This window comes from Vipera berus, assembly GCF_964194415.1.
Source record: "Vipera berus genome assembly, chromosome: 1".
NCBI classification, from domain to species: Eukaryota; Metazoa; Chordata; class Lepidosauria; order Squamata; family Viperidae; genus Vipera; species Vipera berus.
This window is the reverse complement of record NC_138202.1, coordinates 343,249,816-343,269,741: the sequence shown is the minus strand read 5'-3', so window position 1 is coordinate 343,269,741 and position 19,926 is coordinate 343,249,816. Positions and strand designations below refer to the sequence as shown.

The 19,926-nt window shown below is 40.6% G+C and overlaps 1 protein-coding gene across 1 annotated transcript in view; it reads right to left on the bottom strand.

Annotated features, from left to right (window-relative positions):
- Window positions 1-18,803, bottom strand: part of ZZEF1 (zinc finger ZZ-type and EF-hand domain containing 1) — an 84,822-nt gene extending 66,019 nt beyond the window's left edge. The window contains exons 1-6 of the mRNA XM_081344838.1: window positions 18,194-18,803; window positions 9,540-9,684; window positions 8,282-8,476; window positions 6,337-6,508; window positions 4,765-4,964; window positions 393-603 (exon numbers count right to left, since the gene is read on the bottom strand). Coding sequence (XP_081200964.1) covers window positions 393-603; window positions 4,765-4,964; window positions 6,337-6,508; window positions 8,282-8,476; window positions 9,540-9,684; window positions 18,194-18,718 — 1,448 coding nt within the window. The 5' untranslated portion in view covers window positions 18,719-18,803. The remainder of the gene's footprint in view (window positions 1-392; window positions 604-4,764; window positions 4,965-6,336; window positions 6,509-8,281; window positions 8,477-9,539; window positions 9,685-18,193) is intronic.
- Between the last annotated feature and the right edge of the window lie 1,123 nt (window positions 18,804-19,926).

Sequence of the window (19,926 nt, the reverse complement as noted above, 5' to 3'; positions counted from 1 at the left end):
GCAGGCACTAGCCCCACCCCATTTGCAGTGCACGCATGCATGCAAAATGCTTCCCCCTCCCTTTTCTTCCAGTCCACCAATCGACAATGGTTGGTGACCTCTGCTCTACCACCTCTACTTGAGGTTGCTAGTCGGCCGCTTCGCCTCCTTTGTGCTGGGTGGGGCTCCTGCTCTGGGCAGTGGTAGCAGCCTGATGGACCTGCTGCTGCCAGCAGTGGTGCGCGTGCCAACAGAGAGGGCTCTGAGTGCCACCACTGCCCTAGGTTAAATGTAAATATGGATGAATACTGTTCTTTAATGCTATAAAAGAATATACAAGGAAGTATGTTCACAGTACGAAACAGAGAAGTGATTTAAGAAGAGTTAGTGCACTGAAAGAGGAGAGAACTTACTGGGTATTTTGCAGAATAGCATGAACAATCGCAGGGTTGGTTTCCATGGATGCTGTGACCAGAGAGGTCAAAAGTGACCAGTACCAGATTGCTGAAGCATCACATACAGAGACACAGTCTTTTTTCACTCTTTGGTACCCAATAGCCCTGAGACCATGAATTCTTGTGTCACATCCATCACTAAGGCAACGCTTGATGTTAATCTGTACATCTGTCAAGAATATCAAAGAAGGGTAATTTCTTCCAGTCAAGGGCCAAACTGAAAATTTCAGAAGCCAGTCAGTTCTTGATACACCATTTAAGAACAGTTCTGAAGGCACATAGCTAGACGGTTGAATGAATCTTTAAACACAATTGCATCCAGGTATACATTATGGGAAATATAGATACATCTCAATTATTTCAGGGAATACTAATGTGTCTTCCTAGTCAGCAAATCTAACAAAGGGTAGGCTCATGGCTTCTAAGATCCAGAAGCATTTGATCCATGGTATCTTTTGAGACCACTTTCTGAAGATCCTGCCTGCTTCATTTTGAAGATTTATACTATATTAATAAAAGTGCAGCATGTACTGATAAAATTTATAGGCTGAACGACTGTGGGCAGCAGGAATAAAGGAACTTATTTCAAATCAACAAAGTTTAGGATTTAAAATCAATTTTTTTGCATTTCTGGACAGTTTGTATGGGGAATGATGAAAGGTGAGAAGAGTGTTTTTGAAGCAGTGGAAAGAATTTGTAATTTAGAGAAAGTAAATGTCTAGTCATTTTCATAATCAGGTTACAATGGGAAAACTACACACCTTTGTTGTGGTGGTTGTACTAATAATATTTTTTTTCTCAGAAGTCATTCTAAATTTCTTGATTTCTAATCATTTCTCATGCTAAGAGTAATGAATAGGTACTTCATAGGAAGTATCAGAGAAATAAGTAACCTCTTGCCAGCTCAAAAAGATATCAATTGAAAACTGTACTAGACTCTTTCAGAAACATGACCTTGAAATGACTAGACTATAAATCCTTTAACAGTGGGAAAGCAAGCAAGTTAAATGCAAGCAAATGCTACAACATCACCTAGAGCAGGCTACATCTATATCTGTACATGTGCTGAACACATACATATACTCAATATCCCCTGTGAATTTATAGGGAAAAGATATGGATGATCTAACAGCAAAAAAGCAAAGGAAACCTACATAGTTCCCATGTCAGTCAAATACAGTTTTAAATGGCCAGCAATACTCCTGTGACAATGTCAGTTCTGGTTTTAGGGCTTTGGAGAATTGCAAAATGGCATTCTATAACCTAACTGGATTAATATAAATTCAGTCATGTGGTATATCCTTCTGAATGAGTCTTTTGAAATAAAAAGCACAACATCCAACAATTTCAACAAATGGATGCCCCAGCACCATGAAATCAATTCCTATGATACCATAACTTAGTAGGAACTAAGTTCTGTGCCACTGGAGGCTGATTTGTCTCATGTTTGCAAGTTCAATCCTTGGAATTCTACTAAAAAAACAGGGGGGAAACCAGAACAACTAATTTACCACCTCTGACTTATTAGAGGATCATTTCTTCTCAATGATTATAAGGTTGGAGTTCAGAACCCAATTGCAAAAATTAACAATTCCTACATCTAAGTAATCAGTCAAATTTAAAAGGAATTAAGACAGCATAATATACCAACAGCAAAACAGCAGATGAATATAGACCATCTGCTAAAGTAGTTACTTGGAGGAAAATAAAACCAGAAATTACAAAGGGAAGTAGAATTCCAATTGGATCAGTATACGAGTCAACCTGCACTGTTTTTCTGATCCAACTACCTTTCCTAAAACTATTAATCATAGAGGAAAGTATGCACTCAGCAATAATGTAATGGGGTGGGGAGATAATAGTATAGCTTTTAATAGAAGGGAACATTATTCCCACAGTATCACTGTTTTATTATTCTGAATCAGAACTCCACTACCACAACTATTTTAAAGTGAAAACATTCCTTAGACAAACCAAAGAAATAACCCACATAATGTAATTTTTTCAGCCCTATCATATCTACTCCAACGGGGCTCCTTTTGTCTCTATTCTTATAGACCGATTCTCAAAATTGCTGATTTACCTGGCCTAGGCAACAATTTCTTCATTTTTTAAAGGATTTGTTTTGAATGTCACTGCCAACATATATACTGCTCAAAAAAATAAAGGGAACACAAGATAAGACATCCTACTATTAAATACAGTACACTGTGTTGTTTAAGTGTTCCCTTCATTTTTGAGCAGTATATATTTAAAGCTTAGTTATAATTATAATACATGACTGTTGTCCAAAGAGAAATTCTAGTGATTCCCAAAATGTCGCAGGCATATTCACACAATCAAGAATTGAGACAAACAATTGAGATCTGCAATCAAGTGCCCCAATGCATCTCTAGATCTAAAAAGTGACACTGTATAGAGCCGGTTGCCCTTGAAAACCTAAAAGTTCAGAGTTCAAAGGAGGGAGATTTCTGAAAAGAACAGGAGAAAGTACTTTCACCCTCTTCTTAGGCTATGAAGATGAGAGGAAACACAAATTTATTTAAGTGCAGGAAATTTTCCTCCTTACAACAAACTGGTACATCAACATTCTGTACATACTGTAAAGTTCCAAATAATTTTTGAGCTTTTTCTTATTTTATAGACATGTGCACAATATGTATGCACATGGAGTCCTGAGTATAACCTTATTTGGGTATAAAACCCAGAGTAGTTCTCATGTTAGTGTTCCAACAATCTATGCCAGCCACCACTGACATTATTACTATTAAAGTGCCTGGTTATGTAAAAGTCACTATCTTATTTTTAGGTGATCCTACTCCATTTCTACACAAATAAGCAGCCAAAGATTCAAGGCTGCTGTTTTCATAATGACGCTTACAATGAACCAAACCACAATCTCAGGACAGAATTCTGAGAAACAATTTCACTTGTGCGAGTATTTTTGTAAGCTGATAGGTGCTATAAAGGTAAAGGTTCCCCCACACAAGCGTGCTAGTTGTTTCCAACTCTAGGGGCCGGTGCTCATCTCTGTTTCAAAGCCAAAGAGCCAGCGCTTGTCCGAGGACATCTCCGTGGTCATGTGGCCGGCATGACTAGACGCCAAAGGCGCATGGAACGCTGTTACCTTCCCACCATAGTGGTTCCTATTTTTCTACTTGCATTTTTTATGTGCTTTCGAACTGCTAGGTTGGCAGAAGCTGGGACAAGTAACAGGCGCTCACTCTGTTACGCTGCACTCAGGATTCGACCTGCCAAACTGCCGACCTTCTGATCGACAAGCTCAGCGTCCTAACCCACTGAGCCACCGCGTCCCTTTAGGTGCTATAAATGGATGAAAAAATAGAATTTAAAAAGCAGACGGTTCTGCTAGGAGGAAACACATTTGTAATTAAATTATCTGATGAAAGAGGTGGTAAACATATTGTCACCTCTCGATTAAGAGATGAACCCTTTTGTATCTATCTTGTGAGATAGCTCCTACTTGTGAGAAGCTCCTTCCCCTTTTCTCTCAGGTCCTTCAGAAAAGATACTTTCTATTTTACAGACTTCTTTTTTCAGAAAGCAATAATGGAACCTCAAAGCTAGTTCCTGAAAAAAACCAACATGAAAAAAAAGGAGGGGAAAGATTTTGAGGACAGTCTCTTTTTCGTTCTAAAAAGCCAACAGGCGAGGGTGGTTGCAATTTCTTTAAAAGCCCAATTTGCAGAAAGACTCACTACTACTAACTTCCTTCTCAACAAAGAGGAAGAAAGATGGTTTTGTTCTATCAATACCTTTACCAAAGTATGTGTTGGACCTCATTGCTGTTGCCTGCAAAACTCCAATGGGAAGAGAGAAAACCCACCCATTGCTTCCTACCTTCTACAAAGAAAAGGAATGGCAGATTGGCACAGCAGATGCTTCTGAAAAGGCTAACCTCATAGGGATAGAACCACCTCTTTTCCACATTGGCAGAGGGCCGCAGCAGCCTTGTTGCTTCTATCTCCTGTAACCTCTTAACAAAAGAGAAAGAAACATGTTCTTTCTCACAGAGAAAGCCAGACTGAAGAAAAGAGTGATCTTTCTCATTCAGCTTTAGTAAATAGCAGCCAATGGGCTGCTTGCACCTTCTTTACTGAGTTCCCTACTTATTCCTATTCAGGGATGGGAAGAGTAAGCCGCAACCCAAATGATGTGTTTGCAATTGTATTTGTATAGTTTGGTGGAAAAGGCAACGTTTTAAAACCTTGTTTGCAAAGCTCTCCCTTTAGCTTCCAAGTCATTCAGTAACTTATTATTTAAAAAAAACAAAGCAAAAAAAAAGCCAACTGTATTGTTATTGACTCACACATCTGACTAATGTTAGCGTTTTCCAACAATGTCACGTATCCAGTAACATTGCTGGGAATGTGAACATCTCGGACCTCCTGGAGATTGTTGGGAGTCCTTCCAACTGCTACTGTAATTTGCTGGGGCATGTAACTCTGGTCATTTGCTGCAACAGCAATGGAGAGGTGCCTCAGAATGACATCTGGTTTCATCTTTAAACTGCAAGGCAGAATGAAAGAGTTTATTTATCAACTGCAAGCACAGGAGCCTCACAAAACAAGAATATATGCAGTGGAATATAAAAACCCAAACACAGGACAATTAAGATATGATGATATATTACTGTTATGGAAACTTTTAATACAAACATTATTCACGAAAACATGAAAAAACCAAAAGGAATGCCTTCAACGCTCACATTTCTCAGTAAGCAATACAGAGATAGGTTCAACTGTGGTCTACTTGACAGTAAACAGCGTAATACAGCAAGCATGACTATATCAATTGATAGGCTTATATTTCATGAGAAAGGTAAAATAATGTTTCCCTTTCACAGAATCTTGAGGAAACAAAATACTGCAACATTTAGGCTGCATTCCTATTTCTACTGCTACAGATACAGATATATAGATATAGACTGATTGTCCTGGGTAGTTTTATCTTGACTATTGTGTTTTTGTTTTTTATATTATGATGTTTTTACCTGTTTTAACCTTGTCAGTTGCCTAAAGTCATATATTTGAGATGGGCTTCCATATAAGTTGAAGGAATAAATACATACTTAACAAGAAATAAAATTCCATTTACTTAAAACAGGTTATTAGAGATGTATAGAACTCCATTGTAGATTGATAAAAGTTACATGTTTAAGGAATCTTTTAAAGATTCCAAATGTGTGTTAGTGTTATCCAGCCATTAACTTTGGTCTTTTAATGCACTGCTTTTATCCAGGCATTTTTCATGCTTTTATTTTAAAATATTTTCATTTTTAATCTGCTATTAAATTATCTGTAATAAATACCATGTATATTATATATGTGCATATAATATACACTACACATAAAATCTAGCTAAAAATGCCATTATCTCTGAAACAAGAGGGCATGATTCTGAAGACTGAAAAGAGATTTTTCCCATTAGAAAAAGGTTTCTCTTATGCAAATTTAACATATAATGTAACCTTTATCGTTAAACCTTTATCATTTAACCTATCGTAATATTTAACATATCAAGCAATCAATTAATAGAGCTGAAAGATAATCATAGTATGCTATTTCAGATCCACCAATCGGTATGAGAGAAATGCTTTTGGTTTTTTTTTTTGGCCAGATAAAGTGAATGCCCTTACAAGCCAGACTTCTATCTGGTCAAGAGTTCATATGTTTTGAGTATATGCCGGCATTAGGTTCAGGCCAGGCCCAATCTATGAGTATTATACATACTTGGCTAGTTAAATGAATACAATCCAGTTGTACCACCCATTACACCTGGGAATCTTTTATTAACAAAATTATAGATCAATTTCCATTAAAGTCAGATTTTATTCTAGCCATCTTTGGCAGCTAATTAATATTTAGCAAGAAGGTCTCACCGTATCCAGTGTGATCGAGCACTCCCATCTGATTGCCAGAAGGAGGAAGTTTCTCCATTTGTCATTTTGTCTATATCGGCTGAATTAGAGGAGGTTTCTATATGGGTATAGCACTTAGAAACTGATTTGAGTTTGTCCAATTCCTGATTTCCATTTAAATCACTAGGGCTTTCTGTAAAATGATCAGATATAGAGACAAACAGGAGAGTCAGAAGCACTCATTATCAACAGATGTCATTATCAATTTGCATACTGTTTTGCTTTTATTTGTTAATTTCCCAGAGATATGTATTCGAGATGGATGATTAGATAGACAGACAGATCTGTCCACCATTCTCTGTGAATGTCTGCTCTCTCTCCTCATGGTGGCTACCCTCAAAATGTGCCACTACAAACTCAGAATAGTTTCAAGCCATATTCTAAAGTGTTTCACTAAAAACTTCTATAAACTGCGTTCTCACAAATCATAAAATGCACATCCCACAGTGAATAGAACTGAAATTTGACGAGAAGAATTTCACCCACCCCCTCCTGTATGGTGATTACCGAGCCCACTTCTACATTATTATTTTTTTAAAAATTCTTGTTTGTGGTTTTTGACATCTGTAGCTGTCTCTATTCAATTTGATAAAAAAAAGAGGGAAGCAGCTTCTTCCCCAGTTTTGCTGACTAATGTGCACTTGTTTAAACAACGAAACAAAAAATCCAAACGAAACTGTTGACTGATTTGCGCAAATCAAATTTACCACACTATTTATGGGCAGAGAAATGTATGGAATCATTTTACTTCAGTTTTTCACAGTGTGAGAAACATTCCTCAATGGTTTCTCAGGAATAGGTCTCTGCTGCAATGAAACAGCAATTCATTTTTTTTCCTAAAGTTTTTCAAGAAGGGAAGGAGCAAAGGACATCACCAGCTATGGTCGCGGAAGAGCTGCTGCTTTGTACCTTCCTTCATGCTTCAGCCCTAGCTTTGTTCTACGTCATTTTAAGGAGAAGAGAGATGGCCACCTCCAAAATGCTGCAGAACACTTAAGGAAAATTCTGCAAAATGGCCTTTTACTTAGAAGAGGAAAGAGAAAGAAAGAAACACCTAGAACACTTAAGTGAGTTTGGCTCTGTTCCACTTAAAAGCATACAAATCCACTTGCCTAAATTAACAATTACACAATGCTGCAGCTTGCTTCTTGAGCTACACAATCCTTCCAGGAAAAGAGCAGCAGGGAAAAGTAATTCTGTAAGCATGCTTGTAAATCAGAGATCCCCAAATTCTTCAGCTCATCAACCTCTTCATGAATTTTGAGATTGTTTCTTGACTGCTCCCCCCAAATATTTATTATATGAAAACAATTTAATAAATACTACTTTAACGAATAATATTAAAAATAATAATAATGGTATCATCAACCACTTTTGGTCAACCCTCATCCCTGGGAGTTGATAGTGATCACTATGGAGAAATCCTGCTTTAAATCATTTTCGTTAAGTATTAGGGGAATTGAAGAAAAGCACAGAGGCCAACAGATCACTAACTAATTTTATCAAATCCAGATAAAAAAGTCAGATTATTATAAATCCCAACTGTTAGCCTGATACATCTTTGATTACAGGGGAATTTCTAACAAATTCCTTCTCTCATATAAGCCTATCTTTTTTGTAATATCAGCATCGGAAGCCCTATTTAGGATGCCAACATAAGATGAAGGACATAGGATGAGAACGGGGGTGGGTAGGGGGGTGGATTTTTTAAGTGATGCATTTCAAATGTAGAAGAATCAACTGCAATTGAAATAATGGTGGTTTTTTTGATGGGCAATTCAATACAGTCTTCATTGGTACCAAATTTTGAAAACTATCTTGAAGGCCTAGCAACAGGAAAAACAGGATATAAATATTTTAAATAAGCAAGTCCAAAGTAAATCTATTAAAAATTAATTTTTAATACCCTTTTCTTTTAGGAGAAGTCGATCTAAAGAATCCTTTAGTACAGAAGATCGCATAGTGCAAATATTGTTAAAGTATTCCAAGACTGGATATGGGATAACAGTGCTGGTGATACGATGCCGATGCAAGAATCTAAGAACCATAGTAGCATGAAGACTAAGGCGCTCATTTGAGTCTGAAAATATATCTATAAAACCTGTAAGAGAAAGAAAAGATCCTTAGGGGAAAACATGTAAAAGTTGGTGGGAAAACTTATTTTATTCTACCGTTGTATACATTCTGGGAGTTTAATAAAACCTCATCACAAATGAAAATTATAGGTGCTTTCAAACTGAGTGTTGGAGAATATCCCGAGAATACAAATCAACCAGATTTTCATTCAAAGCACAAATGGCCAGACTCAAATTATCCTACTTGGGACACATTATGCAAAGACCTAACTCTCTGGTGAACACTGTAATGTGGGGAAAGATAGAAGAAAAGAGGGTAACTAACAGTCAAACAGATGGACTCAGATATAGTGTCTGACTGCATCATTGAAAGACCTGAGAAACCAGATTAGGGACAGATTATCAAAATCTATCTAAGTAGTGTCTGAGTTGACAACAGCTTTATGGTACATAGTCAATCAATCAAATAGAGCTGGAAAAGAGAGAAAAGCTATTTCTGGTAAAACTCATGAAAATATTATTTTAAGCATAAATTCTATAAATGCATGGGTTAAGTTTGGCTGCCTGGAATCTAGATATTATTGTTCAGCATAAACTCATGTCGTGATTTAAAAGCTACCTGTGATTTCATTATGTATCCACATGAAAAGTAACCAATGGTTCCACTGTATTAACACTTTAAATTTGCTTTGTTTGTTTAATCTATCTTAGAATGACATATAGACACATTTTCATATAAGCCTAATTATAGGCATTTTTATAAAAGTTTCCAGCTCTAAGTTGTAAGGTTCAGTTAGATAGTTTTAGAAAAAAATAACTGAAGATAAAATAAGGGCATTGAAAATATAATTTTGTTCCACTGTTCCCTCTATTTAGATATTTGGAAGAGCTCCATGAACTTAATATTTTATTTCAGGCAGTAGACAAAGTATATATGCACATACACAACTTGAAACATCATGTTTCTTAAAAGCTGTATCCATCTAAACCAGGACTCTCCGAGGTCTCAGTGAAAGGATTTCTCCAGTGCATAAATCAAAGATAGTTTAAGTGAAGGTGCCAGGAACATGTTCCTTCCTTCTTTCTTACCTGGAATAAGTGAACAACTCTGCATTTGCCGGATTACATGACTAAGCTCTCCTTGCAAATTTGCACCACTGGAGTTCTTGAGAGCTTCCAGCATATTTTCCACATCCACTGTGCCATCACCCTCAGGATCAAACTGAGCAAAAGCCTAGTGGGGGAAAAAAAAAGTTAGAAAAGCTTCTCAGTACTTATCATTCCCATCAACTTTTGGAAATCAACAAATTCTTCATTAGAATTTGGTCAGCATTAACAGCATCTTGCTGAAAGACCTTCCTGAGGTTCTAAAGAAATAACTCTCACATAATTATCTCTAATATGGTTATACAAATTTAAATTCCATAAAAGGCCTCTCACAGGAGAAATCAAGAATCGCAGTCATTACAAATAAATGAAACCTGGTTGTCCTGGGGTAACATGCAAAGCAAAATACAACGTATACAAACCTGAGTAACAGGCTTTCAGTAGGCCTGGCCTGAAGAAACAAATGCTCATATTTCTCCAGGCAACTGTTCCCTATTTTTCACTTACCACAGTCCGACCACAGAAAGGATAGATATTAATGGTGGTGAAGGCCTTCATCTTTTCTGATCTCGGCAGTTAAGGTAACTGTGAACCACAATTTTAGATTACAGTACCCTTACTGGCTGCAAATATTTGATGACAAGAAACAAAGCATTCAAAGACCTTTCTCTGAAACCGGTTAAGTTGCCTTCCAAACAGTATACCGTATTTTCCGGCGTATAAGACAACTGGGCGTATAAGACGACCCCCTACATTTCCTGTTAAATTATAGGGTTTGGGCTATGTTGTTAGTTACGAAGTCGTGTCCGACCCATCGCGACCCTATGGACAACGTTCCTCCAGGCCTTCCTGTCCTCTACCATCTTCTGGAGTCCATTTAAGCTCACGCCTACTGCTTCAGTGACTCCATCCAGCCACCTCATTCTCTGTCGTCCCCTTCTTCTATTGCCCTCAATCTTTCCCAGCATTAGGCTCTTCTCCAGTGAGTCCTTCCTTCTCATTAGGTGGCCAAAGTATTTGAGTTTTAGCTTCAGGATCTGGCCTTCTAAAGAGCAGTCAGGGTTGATCTCCTCTAGGACTGACCGGTTTGATCGCCTTGCAGTCCAAGGGACTCGCAGGAGTCTTCTCCAGCACCAGAGTTCAAAGGCTTCAATTCTTTGGCGCTCAGCCTTTCTTATGGTCCAACTTTCACTGCCATACATTGCAACTGGGAAGACCATAGCCTTGACTATACGCACTTTTGTTGACAGGGTGATGTCTCTGCTTTTTAGTGTGCTGTCTAGATTTGCCATTGCTTTCCTCCCGAGGAGCAAGCGTCTTTTAATTTCTTGGCTACAGTCCCCATCTGCAGTGATCTTGGAGCCCAGGAAAATAAAATCTGTCACTACCTCCATTTCTTCCCCATCTATTTGCCAGGAATTGAGAGGGCCAGATGCCATGATCTTGGTTTTCTTAATGTTTAGTTTCAACCCAAGTTTTGCACTCTCCTTCTTCACTCGCAACAAGAGGCTCTTTAGTTCCTCTTCACTTTCTGCCATTAGAGTGGTATCATCTGCATATCTTAGGTTGTTGATGTTTCTTCCGGCAATCTTAATTCCAACTTTTGATTCATCTAGCCCTGCCTTTCTCATGATGTGCTCTGCATATAAGTTAAATAGGCAAGGTGACAGTATACAGCCTTGCCGGACTCCTTTCCCAATTTTGAACCAATCAGGGGTTCCGTGTCCAAGGGTTTGGGCTATACTCGCCGTATAAGACTACCCCTCTTCCAACGCACACCAAATAAAAATAAAAAAACATCAGATTTGATTTTAATATGGTAATTTTAATTCAAATGCTTATGACATGCAGGTGCTTAGTAGGAAAACTGTCACTTATAAACATAAGGCTGTTTGCCATCAAACATGTAAACATAAAACAGTGCAAGTGGATTAAACTATAATAATAATAATAATAATAATAATAATAATAATAATAATAATAATAATAATAATAATAATAATAAGTTGGAGGGGACCTTGGAGGTCATCTAGTCCAACCCCCTGCTAAGGCAGGAAACCCTATACCATTTCAGACAAATGGCTGTCCAGTCTCTTCTTAAAAACTTTCAGTGTTGGAGCATTCACCACTTCTGGAGGCAGGTTGTTCCACTGGTTAACTGTTCTAACTGTCAGGAAGTTTCTCCTTAGTTCTAGGTTGCTTCTCTCCTTGACTAGTTTCCATCCATTGCTTCTTGCCCTGCTTTCAGGTGCTTTGGAGAATAGCTTGGCTCCCTCTGCTTTGTGGCAGCCCCTGAGATATTGAATCACTGCTATCATGTCACCCCTCACCCTTCTCTTCGTTAAACTACACATACCCAATTCCAGCAACCGTTCCCTATTTTCCTAATTCACTTTTTCACTTTTCCTAATTCACTCTAAAGCTTTCCCTGCGCAGAGCCTTAAGTAGCACCAGCTGCCTGCAATTAGTGCAGGTTTGCATCCCACCAGGCTCAAGGTTGACTCAGCTTTCCATCCTTCCAAGGTAGGTAAAATGAGGACCCAGATTGTTGGGGGCAATAAGCTGACTTTGTAATAATGCTGCTTGGGGGGGTGAAAGCCCTAATAAACAGGCATATACACAGAATGAAGGCTATTGCTAAGCACATTGATTTGTGCTTTAAATTGTAAGCCACCCTGAGTCTTCAGAGAAGGGCAGGATATAAATGGGATTTATTTTTTTTTAAAAAAAGACCAAATGGGAGATCCGCTCCAGGTTTTCCAGCCAGCCCGCCCAGTTCCTGAGTCCTTAAAGCTAAGCCGCTGCTCTGGCTGCTGCCTTCCCCACCTGCCTTTCAAGTTAGGATATACTACAGCTGCTCTTCAACTTTAGAAGGAAAGACGCCCAGACCCCAGCCTGTAAAAAATCACAGACTGCAGCTTCTTCTCCAATTGGTCCCGCTTTCCCTGCGCAGACTAAATGGGAGATCCGCTCCAGGTTTTCCAGCCAGCCCTGTCCCTAAATTTTCAGCACCCGGCCTATAAGACGACCCCTGACTTTTGAGAAGATTTTCATGGGTTAAAAAGTAGTCTTATACGCTGGAAACTACGGTAAATACAATTCTGGTTGTCAACACAAGGGTCAACACTGCAAATGCATACAGAATGCTGCTGCATCTGATCTTTACAAATATAATCTATATGAAATACTACATAAAGTGATATCATAATGGTCTCCTAAGAAAATATTCTGCCACCTTTAATATAGCAGTTTCAGCTCAATCAGTAAGCCCTGATTCTTTGAGAAGATCTCATTTTTATTTAAAATTCTACCATCAATGCAGAAATACTGCTGAGCAGATTTGCTTTATCTAATGGAAGCAAACAATTTTGAGGGATATTTATAGCCCATCCATTCCTGCATTAGATGATATCCAGTGAACACAGAATGGTGGTCCCCAAATAAATGTGTTAAAACTCTTGCTCTAAGAATTGCTAGTGACAGTGGTAAGCATAATGGCAATTATGGGAGTCCACATTCATCTAGAAAACATAAGACTTGAAAAGCTTGGATTATTTCTGGTGAATCTGTCACAATCCATAAAAATGACCATGAAGGGATACTGTGAGGAAACATAGGAGAAATCTACACTAACAATTACCTGCCTCTGGACATATTAGCAGTAGTATAATAAAAATATTTATGTAGAATACATTTGTTTCACCTGTATTCAGCACCTACCACAACTTAAGCAGCAATTTTCTGAGATCAATGGAATGTAAACAGAGTAAAGAGTAAACTTCTTATTCAGAGCTTTCTATGTTCAGTACTGGTAGATTTTATTTATAATTAATAATCAATTTTGATTTTGTCTGCTATAGTGCTACTTTGATTATTTCTATTTGCAGACGTTATGATATGTCTCAATAAGTGGTGGGATTCAGCTGGTTTGCACCACTTTAGCAGAACTCGTAGCCATTTTTTTGTTGCCCAGGCCTTGAATGGACTTCCAAAAGCAGCATCCACAGAGAGAACCAGTTGCTTACATATTTGAATCCCACCACTAGTCTTAATATGTCATGTACCATATATTATGAATTGTATTTGAATTTTCTAATCTTTAATTAACTAGCTGTCAGGTAATGTGGTATTTTTTTAAGATCATACTTTATTTCAATATATTCCATAGTGTAATTGGTACTGTGATTGGATTTGCAGAAATGGACTCTAGAAATATAAGTAAACAAGAGAATGTTGCCATTTGCTACAGCTTGAAGGCATGTAAATCAACCAGCTTTCCTATCTGAGTAACTTGTTTTTTAACAGGGTGTGGTCCACCGAACCTTTGCCCAGAAGCAATACTGTACTTCTCTTGACATTATCTTTTATTACATTATTTACTTTCCACACCCTTCCCGCAAAAGCAACAAAATACTTCACAGATTCAACTTTACCTGTTTTAATCTAGCCTTCAAATGCTTTTGGCATTTTTCTTGATTGCACTATTAATTTAAAATCAAAATGTGCTACAATCAGAAAGTATACTACTCTGAAAGGAGAGTTAAGGAATGCCCTTCATCAAACCCCTCTATGCAGTAGGAAGGGATCTTTAGCATCCACCCCATCATTAGAATTGGCTCTAATTGGGAAAGATGCTCTCCTAAACATCGAGGCTCCAAACCAAAGGGAAATTTAAACACCAATAACGTTGCACTCAGAAAACACATGGTAACCAATGTAGCTCTCAGAACAGTAGTGTAACATTGCAGTGCCTAGACCAGGGGTCAGCAACCTGAAACAGTGAAAGAGCCAGTCGGAACCGGTTCCCTCACAAAAGGAAAAACTGGGAGCTGCAAAAACTGTGTGTGCATGCGCGTACATGCACGCATGCGCAGAACAGGGTTTGACTGAAGAGTGGAGCCAAGGCAAGATATGCACCTACCCTGCCCCCTCTGCTCTCATTCACTCACGTTTTGTTTGGAAAAGCTTCTCTCTCGCTCTCATTCACTTGAAAAGCCAGCCGCGGCGCCTCCATTGACTTCTATGGGGACGCTTGGCAATGAAGGGGCCGATTGAAACAGCTCCCGGTAGTGCTGCTACTGCTAAATTTTCCACTTGCTGCTTGGTTCCGATGAAACCGGAAAACATCCAGATGCCACTGCTGGGTGTGGAGGAGGCTGCCCGGGTTCGGCCATAGCGGAAGCCGACAGTAGCGGTGGCGGCGAGAGAGACGCTGGAGGTCTGCCGCATCTCCGTCAGCCTCCTCCTCCCCCGCAGAAACAAATTCCTGGGCCGGCCCCCATGGCAGCAGTGGGCCCCAAGGGCTGAGGAATCGTTCCGGCGATGGCTGCTGTTGTTGGGGCGGCCTAGTGCACTCGCTGAGAGATGCTGGAGGTGCTCCAGGCCGGCATGGTAGCTGCTGTGCTCTCTGTCTTTGGCCCAAAGGAAGAGCACACACACACACGCACACGCACACACACAGAGAACTCCCCCTCCCCGGCACGCCCCATCTGACCGACCCACTCAACTTTCCAGCAGTCCTGTCTCTTCCTCTGCTGCCGCCATGTGCAGTCCGAGGAAGAAAAGAGGTTTGTGGGAAGTCCCACAAACCAATGAACTTCAACCAATCAATTCAAGCTTCACAAGGTGTTTTTTTTTCCATGAGAAGTTTGAATTGATTGGTTGAACTTTTTTAGTCCCACTTTTTTTTTTGGACTGCACATGGCAGAGGACTGGGAGTCGCAGGAGACGGCTGAAAGAGCCGCATGCGGCTCCGGAGCCGCAAGTTGCAGACCTGTGGCCTAGACTGCTCAGTAAGTCTTGCTGCCAATGCATACAGGACCACCTGAAGTTCCTGAATGGTCTTTGAGGGCAGCTCCATTAAGAACAAATTATAGTAATCCAATCTACAAATCATGCATCAAGTGAAGCTGAACAAAACACAAAATGCTTCCATCTGCTTTTGTAGCAGGTACTATGAATCCAAAAGAATCCTGAAGTAGTAAACCTGTGCCAACTAACTAACCCTACTAAGAGTTATATTTGATATTATCCTGGATTCAGAAGGCTTCTGACTTAACATCCACTCCATTTTGCTTGGCTCTTTTTTCCTATCAAGGTTCTGACAGATTCCAAACATCAGGACAGGACTTTTTGGCCCAGAGTCAGATCCACCCACTCAAATCAGAGTGTAATCAATGCAAAAAATGCCTCCAATTCCCAATCCTCACAGATGGCCCATGAAACCTGTGGTTGACAGTATTTGTCACTGAGAGGTTGAGCAGGATAAGGACAATCATGATAGCCCAGAACCATGAGGACAATAAGTGCAGTCTTTCTCCTTACTAGGACCTGTTTCCCAGCAGCCAGTTACCACATATCTTCCAGAGCTTTTGATTATTGCTCCAACATTTCCTCAACAATTTTCTCACTTCCTCAAGTGCCACAGGTTCAAAACCCACTCAGGTAAATAAGTCATTTCTGCAATATTTTAAGATACTGTGGGATCCTTGGTGCTCCCTGAGCTTGGTTGTTTTCTTGCAAATGTTTCATTACCCACCTAGATATAACATCACTGGAACTAGCAAGATACCGTTCACCAAGCTTCAAAGAGAAGTATGAGCAATCTTATCACTGAAATGCTTAGCCAGGTAATTGCAGTTTCCCAGCAGGGACTTCTAGCTGTAATTCCCTAGATGAGCTTTTCTGCAGACAAGAGGAAGTAGTAATTTATTTACTGAATCATATTTATATGCTGCTCATCACACAGAAATGTAATCTTGCTTTGTTGCCCTTATTAGGCTCAAATTTTTGCTCATGCCTATTTCCAGCTGTATTCACACCTCACTTTCCCCAACATTGCTCTAAGTATCTCTTTGCTTCATTTCCCAAAACTCATCAGAAAACCCAGTCACTCTGAAAGAAGCAGCCCTATGTAGTATACTTATCACCTTTATATTGATAGAGGCTATCAATACATTCAATAGAGCTGTCCTAGTTGTTGAAGAATTCCCCAAACTCATCTGAATACCCTGTAGGTTCATCAAGCACTTGAGGCAGATCATCTTAAATCAATGCTTTTTCCCTATGGAGGTTAGCAGCCCCCATTAAACTCTATGTCATGAGGAATGACCTGTGACAAAAGCTTGTGCAAAAGTCTCCTGTTATCAGATCACTTCTCTGTGATAAAGAGAATATATCAAGTGTGGCCAACAGCTATTTGGTGTGAGTCATTGATTGCATAAACATTTTGTACTTTTTATACGCAACAATAAAGTTGTTGGCTAAGAACCTAAAGAAGTTGCCACAAATATTGCACTAATGATGCAACAAGGAATATGGATCTACAATTAATAATGTAATAAAAATGTGTTGGACAAAGAAATGCAGCAAATTATTGCAGGCCTTAAGAGATAAATCACAAAAAAATAGAATAGTTAGATGAAATTTGCACAGAAAGTTTATTAAACATGAGAAAATGGATAAATTTTAAGAAAAATTAATAGACATGGGAAATATATGGTCTGTGAATGAATGCTTGCCATTTAAGAACGTGCTTCTAACCATTTTGTTATACTGAAGACTTGGTCAGGAAAAAAAAGTTGAACACAGTAGGATTAAAGAACAAAAGGTAATGTATGAGGCAGTGTACAGACATAGTGGAAACAATGATAGGTAAGAAAATTTTTAAAAACTTTCATGAGTTTTTACTTACCTTTTTCACTTATCTCTTGCCATCATTATTTAATCTAAATTTATTGCCAGCCAACCCCAGTGGATTCTAATTTATTTTGCTTACTATTTTTTCTGCATAACACTGATGCCCCAAAAGGAAACATTAGGATTAGTACTCTGTATTTATCTAGAAATAAACATGCTGAAAGGACTCCATTAAAATCATACTGACAATTGGTCCTCATTTCTCTACGGCTAAATTGTACATGGTTTAAAATGTTTCTAGGCATTCCATGTCTCATTATTTCAAATGTATTCCCTAATGGCACCCTTGGTGAAAGCTGCATATGCTTGCAGCCTGCTAATTGGTTCAGGAGAAAGCCCAAGATGAAATTCCAATAATACATTTAGTACTGAATGTAACCCAGAGTTTATGAGTCAGTTTGTGCATCTTTAGTGGGGGGGGGGGGGGAAAAACCAGTCCCACAAAAAAAAAGATATATTTTTTTTGAAGTGAGTGCATTCTGCTCTTTTTGAACATTGTTCCTTAGGGTGTGAGCATAATGGAACCTTGGCAGGACATTTGCTCTAGATAGGACTGCAGTTCAGTAACAGTAAAAGTTGGAAGGGACCTTGGAGGTCATCTAGTCCAACCCCCTGCTCTTGCAGGGGACCTATACTATTTCTGATAGATAGCTGTCCAGTCTCTTCTTAAAAGCCTCCAGTGCTGGTGCACCCACAACTTCTGAAGGCAAGCTACTGATTCATTGGTTGATTGCTATTCCACTGGCTGTTCAGTGATTCTCCTCTCACACACATTCCTCAGAAAGATGCCTCGAGGGAAAGATGCCCCGAAAGCCTCTGTGAGCACTAACAACCTCTTTTTGTGCCGGCCCCGGAAAAGAAGCGTCCGGTACTAGCCTTTCGCCCTGCAGGTGCAGTTCAGCTTTTCCTTTCCCCCCGGGTGGCCATCCTGTGCTCACCTCTTCGCTCCTGACTCGCTCCTCGGCCGCAGCGGCAGCGGCGTCTCCTCCTGCCCCGGCGGCGGCGGCGGCGGCTGTCGTCCCTTGCGCGGGCCCAGCGCGAATCTCCAAGGCTTCGCAGAGCTGCTCGAGGCTGATGGCCTGCTCCCCGCGGCCCAGGCGCTCCTCCAGCCAGCGCACCAGGGCGGCGTGGTGGCGCGAGAGCAGCGACTCGGCCGCGGGCACCTCGCGCAGGCGAGCGGCGGCTTCCTCGCGCAGGCGGGCCTGTCCTAGCAACACCGCCGGCGGCGGGAGGGTCGAGGCGGCGGAGGAAGACGACGACGACGACGAAGCTGGCGGCGGAGAAGCTAGGCCCGGGAAGGCGGCCTCCATAGCTCCCGGCGGAGGTGACTCGCTGGTGGCAGCGGCCCAGTTGCCGTTACTATTTCTCCAGGTGACGAGGTTCGCTGTTCCTCCTCCTCCTCCTCCCGCTGCTGCCTCCTCCTCTTCTTCCTCTCCCTCGCTGTGGCTACCCACGTTCCCCATGAAGCCCTCGGCCCACCTTTCGCCCTCCGGCTTCCCCCCTTCAGGCGAACTCCTGTCACGGGTCAGGAAAGGCCGTCTCTCTCTCTCTCTCTCTCTCTCTCTCTCTCTCTCTCTCTATCTCTCGCGCGTCTTCTTCCCTCAGGACACACTTCCGCCTAAACGTCGCAAAGTCTGCTCGCCCATTGGCGGTCTACGACCCTGCCGTAAAGCAGAGCTGGAGGAGGGGGCCCAGGGTCCCAAGCAGCACGGCCAAAGATGGCCCCCTGTCGTCTAATTATTAAGAGAGAAAGTGATCGCGTCGCTTTTCGGCAACGCCGCAAAGCCGAGCAGGGGAGACTACAGCAGCAGAGGGCTGGGCCTCATTTTGGGGCAGAGTCGCAAAAATCACAGCCGCCTACTCGAGGCGAGCGTCTCAGAATGCCGCGAAAAGGCGATCGGGACTCGTCTTTTGACGGCAGGGGCAAGAGAGGTAATGTCCGACGGTGTTAATTTTGGCTGAGGGAAGCTTGCGGCATAGAGATAAGAAAAGGGAAGAATCACCTGGTTATTTCAGAGGGATTTTGTTTATTAGATTCAGATTGGCTGCATAGAAAGGGAAAACGAAAGAGCTACAACTCGGTGTGTTTGATTTGATTAATCTGTCAAAAAGAGACGCGCGGGGGCGGGAGTTTTATTTTCTACGGAGAGTGAGTAGATAGGAGAAATCGCTACGCAGGACCGTAAGCTGATAGCATCGGGGACTTGCAACGGGTAGAAAGCCTTTGAAAACGGAGGTTCTGATTATCTAACCCAGCGATTTCCGCAGGGTTACCCCCTGGGTGACGAGTTTTGTATTATCAGTGGCCACCCGCCTGCTTCCAACTGGATTGGAAAGCAACAGCAGTAAGATATTTACCTCTTTGGGTAATTTATGCTGCCTACTCTTCTGATTCTCATTGCTTCTGGCACGCAGTGTTTGAGAACCGGTGACCTAGGTTAAGAGCAAGCGGTTAAAAACCCTGCATCCAACCCCCATTCCAATTTCAAGATTTCTCAGGCAAACCAAATAATTAAAAATACAACACAAAAATGCATTCCTAGAAACTGCCCACCTACATTTCAAAACTGCTTTTTTACAACAACCTGCATTTGGCAGATAAAAACAGGGATGTGCTTTTAAAAACAAAATGTTGATATCAAAAACTACTCCTTTTTCCTTACTCTTATAA